Genomic DNA, 14,216 nt, shown 5'->3' on the forward strand with positions numbered 1-14,216 from the left:
ACCTGTGTTGTTCCTGACTGCATACTACCTGTGTTGTTCCTGACTGCATCCTACCTGTGTTGTTCCTGACTGCATACTACCTGTGTTGTTCCTGACTGCATCCTACCTGTGTTGTTCCTGACTGCATCCTACCTGTGTTGTACCTGACTGCATACTGCCTGTGTTGTTCCTGACTGCATACTACCTGTGTTGTTCCTGACTACATACTACCTGTGTTGTTCCTGACTACATACTACCTGTGTTGTTCCTGACTGCATACTTCCTGTATTGTTCCTGACTGCATCCTGCCTGTGTTGTTCCTGACTACATACTACCTGTGTTGTTCCTGACTGCATACTACCTGTGTTGTTCCTGACTGCACACTACCTGTGTTGTTCCTGACTGCATACTACCCGTGTTGTTCCTGACTGCATCCTGCCTGTGTTGTTCCTGACTACATACTACCTGTGTTGTTCCTGACTGCATACTGCCTGTGTTGTTCCTGACTACACACTACCTGTGTTGTTCCTGACTGCATACTACCTGTGTTGTTCCTGACTACATACTACCTGTGTTGTTCCTGACTGCATACTACCTGTGTTGTTCCTGACTGCATACTACCCGTGTTGTTCCTGAATACATACTACCTGTGTTGTTCCTGACTGCATACTACCTGTGTTGTTCCTGACTGCACACTACCTGTGTTGTTCCTGACTGCATACTACCCGTGTTGTTCCTGACTGCATCCTGCCTGTGTTGTTCCTGACTACATACTACCTGTGTTGTTCCTGACTGCATACTGCCTGTGTTGTTCCTGACTGCATACTGCCTGTGTTGTACCTGACTGCATACTACCTGTGTTGTTCCTGACTACATACTACCTGTGTTGTTCCTGACTGCATACTGCCTGTGTTGTTCCTGACTACACACTACCTGTGTTGTTCCTGACTGCATACTACCTGTGTTGTTCCTGACTACATACTGCCTGTGTTGTTCCTGACTGCATCCTGCCTGTGTTGTTCCTGACTGCATACTACCCGTGTTGTTCCTGACTGCATCCTGCCTGTGTTGTTCCTGACTGCATACTACCTGTGTTGTTCCTGACTGCATACTACCTGTGTTGTTCCTGACTACATACTACCTGTGTTGTTCCTGACTACACACTACCTGTGTTGTTCCTGACTACACACTACCTGTGTTGTTCCTGACTGCATCCTGCCTGTGTTGTTCCTGACTGCATCCTGCCTGTGTTGTTCCTGACTGCATACTACCTGTGTTGTTCCTGACTGCATACTACCTGTGTTGTTCCTGACTACACACTACCTGTGTTGTTCCTGACTACACACTACCTGTGTTGTTCCTGACTACACACTACCTGTGTTGTTCCTGACTGCACACTACCTGTGTTGTTCCTGACTACATACTGCCTGTGTTGTTCCTGACTGCATACTGCCTGTGTTGTACCTGACTGCATACTGCCTGTGTTGTACCTGACTGCATACTACCTGTGTTGTTCCTGACTACATACTACCTGTGTTGTTCCTGACTGCATACTGCCTGTGTTGTTCCTGACTACACACTACCTGTGTTGTTCCTGACTGCATACTACCTGTGTTGTTCCTGACTACATACTGCCTGTGTTGTTCCTGACTGCATACTACCTGTGTTGTTCCTGACTGCATACTACCCGTGTTGTTCCTGACTGCATCCTGCCTGTGTTGTTCCTGACTGCATACTACCTGTGTTGTTCCTGACTGCATACTACCTGTGTTGTTCCTGACTACATACTACCTGTGTTGTTCCTGACTACACACTACCTGTGTTGTTCCTGACTACATCCTACCTGTGTTGTTCCTGACTACACACTACCTGTGTTGTTCCTGACTACACACTACCTGTGTTGTTCCTGACTGCATCCTGCCTGTGTTGTTCCTGACTGCATCCTGCCTGTGTTGTTCCTGACTGCATACTACCTGTGTTGTTCCTGACTGCATACTACCTGTGTTGTTCCTGACTACACACTACCTGTGTTGTTCCTGACTACACACTACCTGTGTTGTTCCTGACTACACACTACCTGTGTTGTTCCTGACTGCACACTACCTGTGTTGTTCCTGACTGCATATTACCTGTGTTGTTCCTGACTACATACTACCTGTGTTGTTCCTGACTACATACTACCTGTGTTGTTACTGACTGCATATTACCTGTGTTGTTCCTGACTACACACTACCTGTGTTGTTCCTGACTGCATACTACCTGTGTTGTTCCTGACTACATACTACCTGTGTTGTTCCTGACTGCATCCTACCTGTGTTGTTCCTGACTACATCCTGCCTGTGTTGTTCCTGACTACATACTACCTGTATTGTTCCTGACTACATACTACCTGTGTTGTTCCTAAATACATACTACCTGTGTTGTTCCTGACTGCATATTACCTGTGTTGTTCCTGACTACACACTACCTGTGTTGTTCCTGACTGCATCCTGCCTGTGTTGTTCCTGACTGCATCCTACCTGTGTTGTTCCTGACTACATCCTACCTGTGTTGTTCCTGACTACATACTACCTGTGTTGTTCCTGACTACATACTACCTGTGTTGTTCCTGACTACATACTACCTGTGTTGTTCCTGACTACATCCTACCTGTGTTGTTCCTGACTACATACTACCTGTGATGTTCCTGACTACATACTACCTGTGTTGTTCCTGACTGCATACTACCTGTGTTGTTCCTGACTACACACTACCTGTGTTGTTCCTGACTGCATACAGAGGAGAGCGTAGTTTCAGCAGGATGACAGTAGGAAGAACAATCTTCTCCCTAGCGCCTTATTAGAAATTCATTATACTCTACTGTATCATCTGTAATAAAAGTCAGTAGTCCTCAACAAAACCAACACACACTGGAGATAGAGGAAGAGGAATGGTATGTTTCTCTACTGGCTACTGGACAAAGCACTGATACAAGAGTAGCTACTGGGTTATACACGATGTGCACAGGGAAGATACACAGGTAAGATACACAGGAAAGATACACAGGTAAGATACACAGGTAAGATACACAGGTAAGATACACAGGTAAGATACACAGGTAAGATACACAGGTAAGATACACAGGTAAGATACACAGGTAAGATACACAGGTAAGATACACAGGTAAGATACACCGGTAAGATACACAGGTAAGACAAACATACACATGCTCTGCACAGGTAAGATATGGCGAACTATCAGCAGACTACAACCTACAAGGTATGAAATAATTTTTCTTGTGTAAAATTCATTGATGGTTTTATGGTAGAACATCCTCCTAAGTCTGTTCCCTGAAATATATAACGTATAAACTAAATAGTCAGTGAGTGTAGTCTGTGATAATGGGTGGGAAAAGTACTCAATATAAGTATTGGGGTATACAAGGTCGCCCATATATTTTGTCTTGTGTCTCTTACCAGTTCTTTTGCAGTCTGGGGTTAGGTGACTTCTGTTGTGGGGACTTAAAGGGGCGGGTTTGGCGTAGCACCAGTCATCGACTGTTAACATATCAAGAGGTTAAAGGTCAAGGGTTAATAGATCCTCTGCTTGTGTGGGTGCTAGGTCAAAAGGTACCGTGCTCTCAGTGACAGGGGTCACAGGAGTCCCAGTCAGGCTAGTTTCTTTTTTTGAATGATCGGTGGGGTTTCACTGATCTTCAATGCAGGAGAGGGAGGATAGAAGCTCCCATTTTCATTCCTCCCTTGAAAATGTCCTCCATAATATATTGTAGCTGTAGATAGGCCTTTGAACATCATCTTACAGTCAATTACCCCAATGCAAAAGCAGTAACCCAACTAACCCACCCATCAGAACCAACAACAGATCTGTCTTTGAAATCGTATGTATTTCTGAACACATACCATTCAGTCTTGTATGTCTGTTGGTCCTCACACGCAGAAACGTCTGTGGAAAAAGGAGAGTTGAAGAACCTTCAAAGAAGTGTGTGTGTGTGTGTGTGTCTTTGTAGTGAAGAACCTACCTGGTATCTGTCTGAGTGGGGCTCTTCAGGAGGGCAGGGGAGAGAGGTGGGGGACCCACCCTCACATTTAATGTGCAGAGATAGTGAGAGGGTCTGTGGACAGAGGACAGGGACAGAGTCAAAGAAAGATGTGTGTGTGTGTGTGTGTGTGTGTGTGTGTGTGTGTGTGTGTGTGTGTGTGTGTGTGTGTGTGTGTGTGTGTGTGTGTGTGTGTGTGTGTGTGTGTGTGTGCGTGTGCGCGTGTGCGTGTGCGTGTGTGCGTGTGTTATTATTTACCTTAGTAGCTCCTAATGGATGGTTCCTCTGCACTGAATTAGTACTGTTAAAAGGAAGAAAGAGGAAACACTTAAAGGGGGTCAGGAAACTAATGCTACAATATTCACACTGTTTATTGTTGTTTAGTGTTGTTTAGTGTTGTATAGTGATGTTAATTGTTGTTATTTATTGTTATTTGTTGTTTAGTGTTGTTAATTGTTGTTTATTATTGTTCGTTTTTTATTGTTGTTTAGTGTTGTTTATTGTTGTTTAGTGTTGTTTAGTGTTGTATAGTGTTGTTTGTTGTTATTTATTGTTATTTGTTGTTTAGTGTTGTTAATTGTTGTTTGTTGTTTATTATTGTTCGTTTTTTATTGTTGTTTAGTGTTGTTTATTGTTGTTTAGTGTTGTTTAGTGTTATTTATTGTCATTTGTTGTTTAGTGTTGTTTGTTGTTTATTAATGTTTGTTTTTTATTGTTGTTTAGTGTTGTTTAGTGTTGTTGTTTAGTGTTGTCTGTGTGTTTTTGTGTGTGTGTGTGTGTGTGTGTGTGTGTGTGTGTGTGTGTGTGTGTGTGTGTGTGTGTGTGTGTGTGTGTGTGTGTGTGTGTGTGTGTGTGTGTGTGTGTGTGTGTGTGATTTGGAACTGTGCCAGTCTGCTATTCTCCTGCTCATATCTGTTCTATACGGCTACCTGATTTGTAACTGTGCCAGTCTGCCCATCTCCTGCTCCATGTGCTCCTGTAGCTCACCTGGTGGTAACACAGCATGGCACACTGGACACACTGGGGGCAGAGAGTCCAACAGGACATTACTCTTACCTACTGACACATACAGGGGCTGGGGGTCACACAGGACATCACCCTTACCTACTGACACAGAGAGGCAGGGAGTCATACAGGACATTACTCTTACCTACTGACACAGAGAGGCAGGGAGTCATACAGGACATTACTCTTACCTACTGACACAGAGAGGCAGGGAGTCATACAGGACATTACTCTTACCTACTGACACAGAGAGGCAGGGAGTCATACAGGACATTACTCTTACCAACTGACACAGAGAGGCAGGGAGTCATACAGGACATTACTCTTACCTACTGACACAGAGAGGGAGGAAAGGCAGAGTAAGGAGAGGAGAGTTTCATTAGAATTGTCTGTGTCAAATAAATATAAAGTTTAACACACACACACAAACATGCATGAACACAAGTACACATGTACGCACGCACACACACCCCACTCCCCCTCACACTCAGCACCACCCTGTCAGTGAGCCTGCATCATAGCCTGTCAATGGGAACATTAGCCAGGCCCACCCGGCCCATTGGGTTTCCCTTCTGGATTACTGCCATAAGCAGACAGCTAGGATGGGAGGTATGCTAAATAAACATTTTACCAGGTAGATGAGGTCATTTACTCCTGAAAGCCATCAATCACATGTAGAGAAGTAAGGCCATCTGTCTGCATCATATCTCTCTCTGTATCTCAACACAATCAGACAAGAACCTCGTCATATAGCCAACGATGACGGAGTATACAGCATGGTCAATATCAGTGACATAAATAAAAATTAATAAATTTGACATGAATAAAAACAAAGGCTCATTAACCTACTCATCACCATTAAAAACACTGAAACAGTCCAAGTATCACAGGTCTACACTAGCTATTTCTAACCTGAGAGCCTAGGGACCTGAAGCGTGAAGTCTACCACCCCACTGTCTCTTCTGTCCTCAGGAAGCTATTGTCCAGCACACCAGCCACACTCATAAAGGACAAGAGACATGCGGTGCAGCATGCTGGGAGCAGGTTGGCGTCCCCTCTGACATCAGCTGAGTTATGACTAATGAGGACTCAAATAGGGACAGAATGGCTGCTAAATAACACATGGCAGCAAATTGCAAAAAGACGCTCAGTGTCCTTGGGAAAGAGACAGGTCGTTCCGTGTTCCTCGCAGGTTTTTTGCATCACCCATCGAAGCCTAAATGAGTTTTACCGACACGCATCAAGTGTTCCCGGGCCTTCAGCGCTCTCCGGCCCGAAACACACGGGAGTCAGTAAACAATGAAATCTCGGGGCTGAAATTGAATTCATAAGCACATTACCTGGAGAGATAAGTGTCTCTGAATGGCGCCGTGATAAAAGGAATGGGATTAGATTTGCAGGTGATTTATTGTCCCTGTTTTTAGAACCTCTCTCTACCCCCGTTTCAGTATCCTGACACCTGTGTCTGGCAGGCCACTACCAGGCAGCCTCCAGTAGTAAGGGCCAGTTTCCCGGACCCAGAATGAGTCTTTATCTGTACTAAATGCACTTTTAATGACTGAGAACAGAATACGGAAATTAATGTGTGTTAATGTGTGTGTGTGTTTGTGTACATCCTCCCCCTCCCTCTCTTCCTCTCCCCTGCCCAGTCCCAGATGAACCCTGTCAGCATCAGCCAGCCTCAGCAGTGCTCCAGCCTGCGGGGGTCTCACACAAAAAACAGGTGGGGGCAGTAAACCAGCCTTCACTCACACAGCCTTCACTCTCTCTAGCTACACAACAGGCTGTGAAGTACTCACTTTCTGTCTGAGGCTAGCTAGCCATCTCCCCATTCAACAGGAGCTGACGGATTCCCTTAGTCTGTCTGCCTGTCTCTGTCTCAAGCTCTTCTCCCATGGCTGCTAAAGCTGTGTAGCACTCTTACTGGTATCATCTCTCACTGGTCCCATCCCTTACTGGTACCATCCCTCACTGGTCCCATCCAACACTGATCCCATCCCTCATTGGTCCCATCTCTCACTGGTCCCATCTCTCACTGGTCCCATCTCTCACTGGTCCCATCTCTCACTGGTCCCATCTCTCACTGGTCCCATCTCTCACTGGTCCCATCTCTCACTGGTCCCATCCCTCACTGGTCCCATCTCTTACTGGTCTCATCAGTCACTGGTCCCATCTCTCACTGGTCCCATCTCTCACTGGTCCCATCCCTCACTGGTCCAATCCCTCACTGGTCCAATCCCTCACTGGTCCAATCCCTCACTGGTCTCATCCTTCACTGGTCCCATCCCTTACTGGTCCCATCCCTTACTGGTCCCATCCCTTACTGGTCCCATCCCTCACTGGCCCCATATCTCAATGGTCCCATCCCTCACTGGTCTCATCTCTCACTGGTCCCATCCTTCACTGGTCCCATCCTTCACTGGTCCTATCTCTTACTGGTCCAATCCCTCACTGGTACCATCTCTCACTGGTACCATCTCTCACTGGTACCACCTCTCACTGGTCCCACCCCTCACTGGTCCAATCCCTCACTGGTCCCATCCCTCACTGGTCCCATCCCTCACTGGTCCCATCCCTCACTGGTCCCATCTCTCACTGGTCCCATCTCTTACTGGTCCCATCCCTCACTGGTCTCATCCTTCACTGGTCCCATCCTTCACAGGTCTCATCCTTCACTGGTCTCATCCTTCACTGGTCCCATCCCTCACTGGTCCCATCCCTCACTGGTCCCATCCCTCACTGGTCCCATCCCTCACTGGTCCCATCCCTCACTGGTCCCATCCTTTACTGGTCCCATCCTTTACTGGTCCCATCCCTCACTGGTCCCATCCCTCACTGGTCCCATCCCTCACTGGTCCCATCTCTTACTTGTCCCTTCTCTTACTTGTCCCATCCCTCACTGGTCCCATCCCTCACTGGTCCCATCCCTCACTGGTCCCATCCCTCACTGGTCCCATCCCTCACTGGTCCTTTCTCTTACTGGTCTCATCCCTCACTGGTTTCATCCCTCACTGGTCCCATATCTCACTGGTCCCATCCCTCACTGGTCCCATCCCTCACTGGTCCCATCCCTCACTGGTCCCATCCCTCACTGATCCCATCCTTCACTGGTCCCATCTCCTACCGGTCTCATCCTTCACTGGTCCCATCCCTCACTGGTCCCATCCTTCACTGGTCCCATCCCTCACTGGTCCCATCCCTCACTGGTCCCATCCCTCACTGGTCCCATCCCCTCACTGGTCCCATCCCCTCACTGGTCCCATCCCTCACTGGTCCCATCCCTCACTGGTCCCATCCCTCACTGGTCCCATCCTTCACTGGTCCCATCCTTCACTGGTCCCATCCTTCACTGGTCCCATCCCCTACTGGTCCCATCCCTAACTGGTCTAATCTCTTACTGGATCCATCCCTAACTATTCCCATCCCTCACTGGTCCCATCCCTCACTGGTCTTATCCCTCACTGGTCTCATACCTTACTGGTCCCATCCCTCACTGGCCCCATCCCTTACTTGTCCCATTCCCCATTGGCCCCACCCCTCACTGGGCCTATCTCTCACTGGTCTCATCCCTCACTGGTCCCATCCCTTACTATGCTCATCCGCTACTGGTCCCATCCCTCACTGTTCTCATACCGTACTGGTCCCATCCCTCACTGGCCCCATCCCTTACTTGTCCCATTCCCCATTGGCCCCACCCCTCACTGGGCCTATCTCTCACTGGTCTCATCCCTCACTGGTCCCATCCCTTACTATGCTCATTTGCTACTGGTCCCATCCTTCACTGGACCCATCCTTCACTGGTCCCATCCCCCACTGGCCTCATCTCTCACTGGCCTCATCTCTCACTGGCCCCATCTCTCACTGGTCCCATCTCTCACTGGTCCCATCTCTCACTGGTCCCATCCCTCACTGGTCCCATCCCTCACTGGTCCCATCCCTCACTGGTCCCATCTCTCACTTGTCCCATCCTTCACTGGTCTCATCCCTTACTGGTCCCATCCTTCACTGGTCTCATCCCTCACTGGTCCCATCTCTCACTAGTACCATCTCTCACTGGTATACTCTCTCACTGGTATACTCTCTCACTGGTCCCATCTCTCACTAGTACCATCTCTCACTAGTACCATCTCTCACTGGTACCATCTGTCACTGGTCCCATCTCTCACTAGTACCATCTCTCACTGGTCTCATCCCTCACTGGTCTCATCCCTCACTGGTCTCATCCCTCACTGGTCCCATCCCTCACTGGTCCCATCCCTCACTGGTCCCATCCCTCACTGGTCCCATCCCTCACTGGTCCCATCCCTCACTGGTCCCATCTCTCACTGGTCCCATCTCTCACTGGTCCCATCCCTCACTGGTCCCATCCCTCACTGGTCCCATCTCTCACTGGTCCCATCCCTCACTGGTCCCATCTCTCACTGGTCCCATCCCTCACTGGTCCCATCCAACACTGATCCCATCCCTCATTGGTCCCATCTCTCACTGGTCCCATCTCTCACTGGTCCCATCTCTCACTGGTCCCATCTCTCACTGGTCCCATCTCTCACTGGTCCCATCTCTCACTGGTCCCATCTCTCACTGGTCCCATCTCTCACTGGTCCCATCCCTCACTGGTCCCATCTCTTACTGGTCTCATCAGTCACTGGTCCCATCTCTCACTGGTCCCATCTCTCACTGGTCCCATCCCTCACTGGTCCAATCCCTCACTGGTCCAATCCCTCACTGGTCCAATCCCTCACTGGTCTCATCCTTCACTGGTCCCATCCCTTACTGGTCCCATCCCTTACTGGTCCCATCCCTTACTGGTCCCATCCCTCACTGGCCCCATATCTCAATGGTCCCATCCCTCACTGGTCTCATCTCTCACTGGTCCCATCCTTCACTGGTCCCATCCTTCACTGGTCCTATCTCTTACTGGTCCAATCCCTCACTGGTACCATCTCTCACTGGTACCATCTCTCACTGGTACCACCTCTCACTGGTCCCACCCCTCACTGGTCCAATCCCTCACTGGTCCCATCCCTCACTGGTCCCATCCCTCACTGGTCCCATCCCTCACTGGTCCCATCTCTCACTGGTCCCATCTCTTACTGGTCCCATCCCTCACTGGTCTCATCCTTCACTGGTCCCATCCTTCACAGGTCTCATCCTTCACTGGTCTCATCCTTCACTGGTCCCATCCCTCACTGGTCCCATCCCTCACTGGTCCCATCCCTCACTGGTCCCATCCCTCACTGGTCCCATCCCTCACTGGTCCCATCCTTTACTGGTCCCATCCTTTACTGGTCCCATCCCTCACTGGTCCCATCCCTCACTGGTCCCATCCCTCACTGGTCCCATCTCTTACTTGTCCCTTCTCTTACTTGTCCCATCCCTCACTGGTCCCATCCCTCACTGGTCCCATCCCTCACTGGTCCCATCCCTCACTGGTCCCATCCCTCACTGGTCCTTTCTCTTACTGGTCTCATCCCTCACTGGTTTCATCCCTCACTGGTCCCATATCTCACTGGTCCCATCCCTCACTGGTCCCATCCCTCACTGGTCCCATCCCTCACTGGTCCCATCCCTCACTGATCCCATCCTTCACTGGTCCCATCTCCTACCGGTCTCATCCTTCACTGGTCCCATCCCTCACTGGTCCCATCCTTCACTGGTCCCATCCCTCACTGGTCCCATCCCTCACTGGTCCCATCCCTCACTGGTCCCATCCCCTCACTGGTCCCATCCCCTCACTGGTCCCATCCCTCACTGGTCCCATCCCTCACTGGTCCCATCCCTCACTGGTCCCATCCTTCACTGGTCCCATCCTTCACTGGTCCCATCCTTCACTGGTCCCATCCCCTACTGGTCCCATCCCTAACTGGTCTAATCTCTTACTGGATCCATCCCTAACTATTCCCATCCCTCACTGGTCCCATCCCTCACTGGTCTTATCCCTCACTGGTCTCATACCTTACTGGTCCCATCCCTCACTGGCCCCATCCCTTACTTGTCCCATTCCCCATTGGCCCCACCCCTCACTGGGCCTATCTCTCACTGGTCTCATCCCTCACTGGTCCCATCCCTTACTATGCTCATCCGCTACTGGTCCCATCCCTCACTGTTCTCATACCGTACTGGTCCCATCCCTCACTGGCCCCATCCCTTACTTGTCCCATTCCCCATTGGCCCCACCCCTCACTGGGCCTATCTCTCACTGGTCTCATCCCTCACTGGTCCCATCCCTTACTATGCTCATTTGCTACTGGTCCCATCCTTCACTGGACCCATCCTTCACTGGTCCCATCCCCCACTGGCCTCATCTCTCACTGGCCTCATCTCTCACTGGCCCCATCTCTCACTGGTCCCATCTCTCACTGGTCCCATCTCTCACTGGTCCCATCTCTCACTGGTCCCATCCCTCACTGGTCCCATCCCTCACTGGTCCCATCCCTCACTGGTCCCATCTCTCACTTGTCCCATCCTTCACTGGTCTCATCCCTTACTGGTCCCATCCTTCACTGGTCTCATCCCTCACTGGTCCCATCTCTCACTAGTACCATCTCTCACTGGTATACTCTCTCACTGGTATACTCTCTCACTGGTCCCATCTCTCACTAGTACCATCTCTCACTAGTACCATCTCTCACTGGTACCATCTGTCACTGGTCCCATCTCTCACTAGTACCATCTCTCACTGGTCTCATCCCTCACTGGTCTCATCCCTCACTGGTCTCATCCCTCACTGGTCCCATCCCTCACTGGTCCCATCCCTCACTGGTCCCATCCCTCACTGGTCCCATCCCTCACTGGTCCCATCCCTCACTGGTCCCATCTCTCACTGGTCCCATCTCTCACTGGTCCCATCCCTCACTGGTCCCATCCCTCACTGGTCCCATCTCTCACTGGTCCCATCCCTCACTGGTCCCATCTCTCACTGGTCCCATCTCTCACTGGTCCCATCTCTCACTGGTCCCATCTCTCACTGGTCCCATCTCTCACTGGTCCCATCCCTCACTGGTCCCATCCCTCATCCGTCCCATGTGCATGTGACAAATAAACTTGAAACATGAAACATGCATGATATAATGGTTACGCTACATCCTTGTGACATCCTTCCGCTTTGGACTCCACAATCACATCAATACTATTTCTAACCTGCTGTACATTAGGCTTGATGTCACCCTGGGACATTAGGCTTGATGTCACCCTGGGACATTAGGCTTGATGTTACCCTGGGACATTAGGCTTGATGTCACCCTGGGACATTAGGCTTGATGTCACCCTGGGACATTAGGCTTGATGTTACCCTGGGACATTAGGCTTAATGTCACCCTGGGACATTAGGCTTGATGTCACCCTGGGACATTAGGCTTGATGTCACCCTGGGACATTAGGCCAGGGCATGAACAAGGCTATAGGAACACGCTGTAAAGAATAACCTGCAGTAACCGTGGTATAACTATGATTGACAGACATGGGCACTGGTCAAGATTGGATTGTTTTGAACGGTAGGGGTTATGATTATTTGCGCATCTGTGTCTTTCTGTATGGCAGTCTTGCGATGCTGTCCTCTTTCATCAGTCATCACTCGGCTACTGGAAGGAAGGGGGGGGGGGGGGGAGTAGGATTGTGTGGGCTGTAGTTGGCAAGCGTTCAGAGGAGACCTGAGTCATATAAGTCCTTGGCTCCCACCACACCTGTGCCTGCCCTTTCCGGTCTCCCACAACAACCTGCTTCCTATTGAAAACATCACATCAAGGATATTAAAGGATATTACTCAGCCCTTCTCTTCCTACATGCAGCACAGGCTGTGTCCTAGTGCACTACCTTTTACCAGAACCGTATGGATCATGGTCAAAAGTAGGGCACAATGTAGGGAATAGGGTGTCATTTGGGACAAATACACACTCTCTGAAGTAGAGGGTGGAGGAGAACTAAGTAGGCCGCCTTTTGTTTTTATTGGGGGAATAATGGCCTACACTATTTAATGAACAGTACCATAGGCATGTCGCTACTAATTAACATAATATGGCATGTTACTAATTAACATAATAGGCCATGTTGTTAATAATACATTAACATAATATACCATGTCGTTACTAATACATTAACATAATAGGCCATGTTGTTACTAATACATTAACATAATAGGCCATGTTGTCACTAAACATTAACATAATAGGCCATGCTGTTACTAGTACAGTAACATAATAGACCATGTTGTTACTAATACAGTAACATAATAGACCATGTTGTTACTAATACATTAACATAATAGGCCATGCTGTTACTAGTACAGTAACATAATAGACCATGTTGTTATTAGTACAGTAACATAATAGACCATGTTGTTACTAATACATTAACATAATAGGCCATGCTGTTACTAGTACAGTAACATAATAGACCATGTTGTTACTAATACATTAACATAATAGGTCATGTTGTTACTAATACATTAACATAATAGGCCATGTTAATAATACATTAACATAATAGGCCATGTTGTCACTAAACATTAACATAATAGGTCATGTTGTTACTAATACATTAACATAATAGGTCATGTTGTTACTAATACATTAACATAATAGGTCATGTTGTTACTAATACATTAACATAATAGGCCATGTTGTTAATAATACATTAACATAATAGGCCATGTTGTTACTAATACATTAACATAATAGGTCATGTTGTTACTAATACATTAACATAATAGGTCATGTTGTTACTAATACATTAACATAATAGGCCATGTTAATAATACATTAACATAATAGGCCATGTTGTTACTAATACATTAACATAATAGGCCATGTTGTCACTAAACATTAACATAATAGGCCATGCTGTTACTAGTACAGTAACATAATAGACCATGTTGTTACTAATATATTAACATAATAGGTCATGTTGTTACTAATACATTAACATAATAGGTAATGTTGTTACTAATACATTAACATAATAGGCCATGTTGTTAATAATACATTAACATAATAGGCCATGTTGTTACTAATACATTAACATAATAGGTCATGTTGTTACTAATACATTAACATAATAGGTCATGTTGTTACTAATACATTAACATAATAGGCCATGTTAATAATACATTAACATAATAGGCCATGTTGTCACTAAACATTAACATAATAGGTCATGTTGTTACTAATATATTAACATAATAGGCCATGTTGTTACTAAT

At 47.8% G+C, this 14,216-nt stretch overlaps 1 protein-coding gene across 1 annotated transcript in view; it reads right to left on the reverse strand.

Moving 5' to 3' along the window:
- The window catches only part of LOC120053816 (E3 ubiquitin-protein ligase RNF220-like), a 52,500-nt gene that overhangs the window by 19,725 nt on the left and 18,559 nt on the right, over window positions 1–14,216 (reverse strand). Inside the window, exons 2-3 of the mRNA XM_039001077.1 lie at window positions 5,344–5,349; window positions 4,945–5,071 (exon numbers count right to left, since the gene is read on the reverse strand). Of these exons, the coding sequence (XP_038857005.1) occupies window positions 4,945–5,071; window positions 5,344–5,349 (133 nt within the window). The remainder of the gene's footprint in view (window positions 1–4,944; window positions 5,072–5,343; window positions 5,350–14,216) is intronic.

The sequence above is a fragment of the Salvelinus namaycush genome, chromosome 9, assembly GCF_016432855.1.
Source record: "Salvelinus namaycush isolate Seneca chromosome 9, SaNama_1.0, whole genome shotgun sequence".
In the NCBI taxonomy this organism is placed as follows: domain Eukaryota; kingdom Metazoa; phylum Chordata; class Actinopteri; order Salmoniformes; family Salmonidae; genus Salvelinus; species Salvelinus namaycush.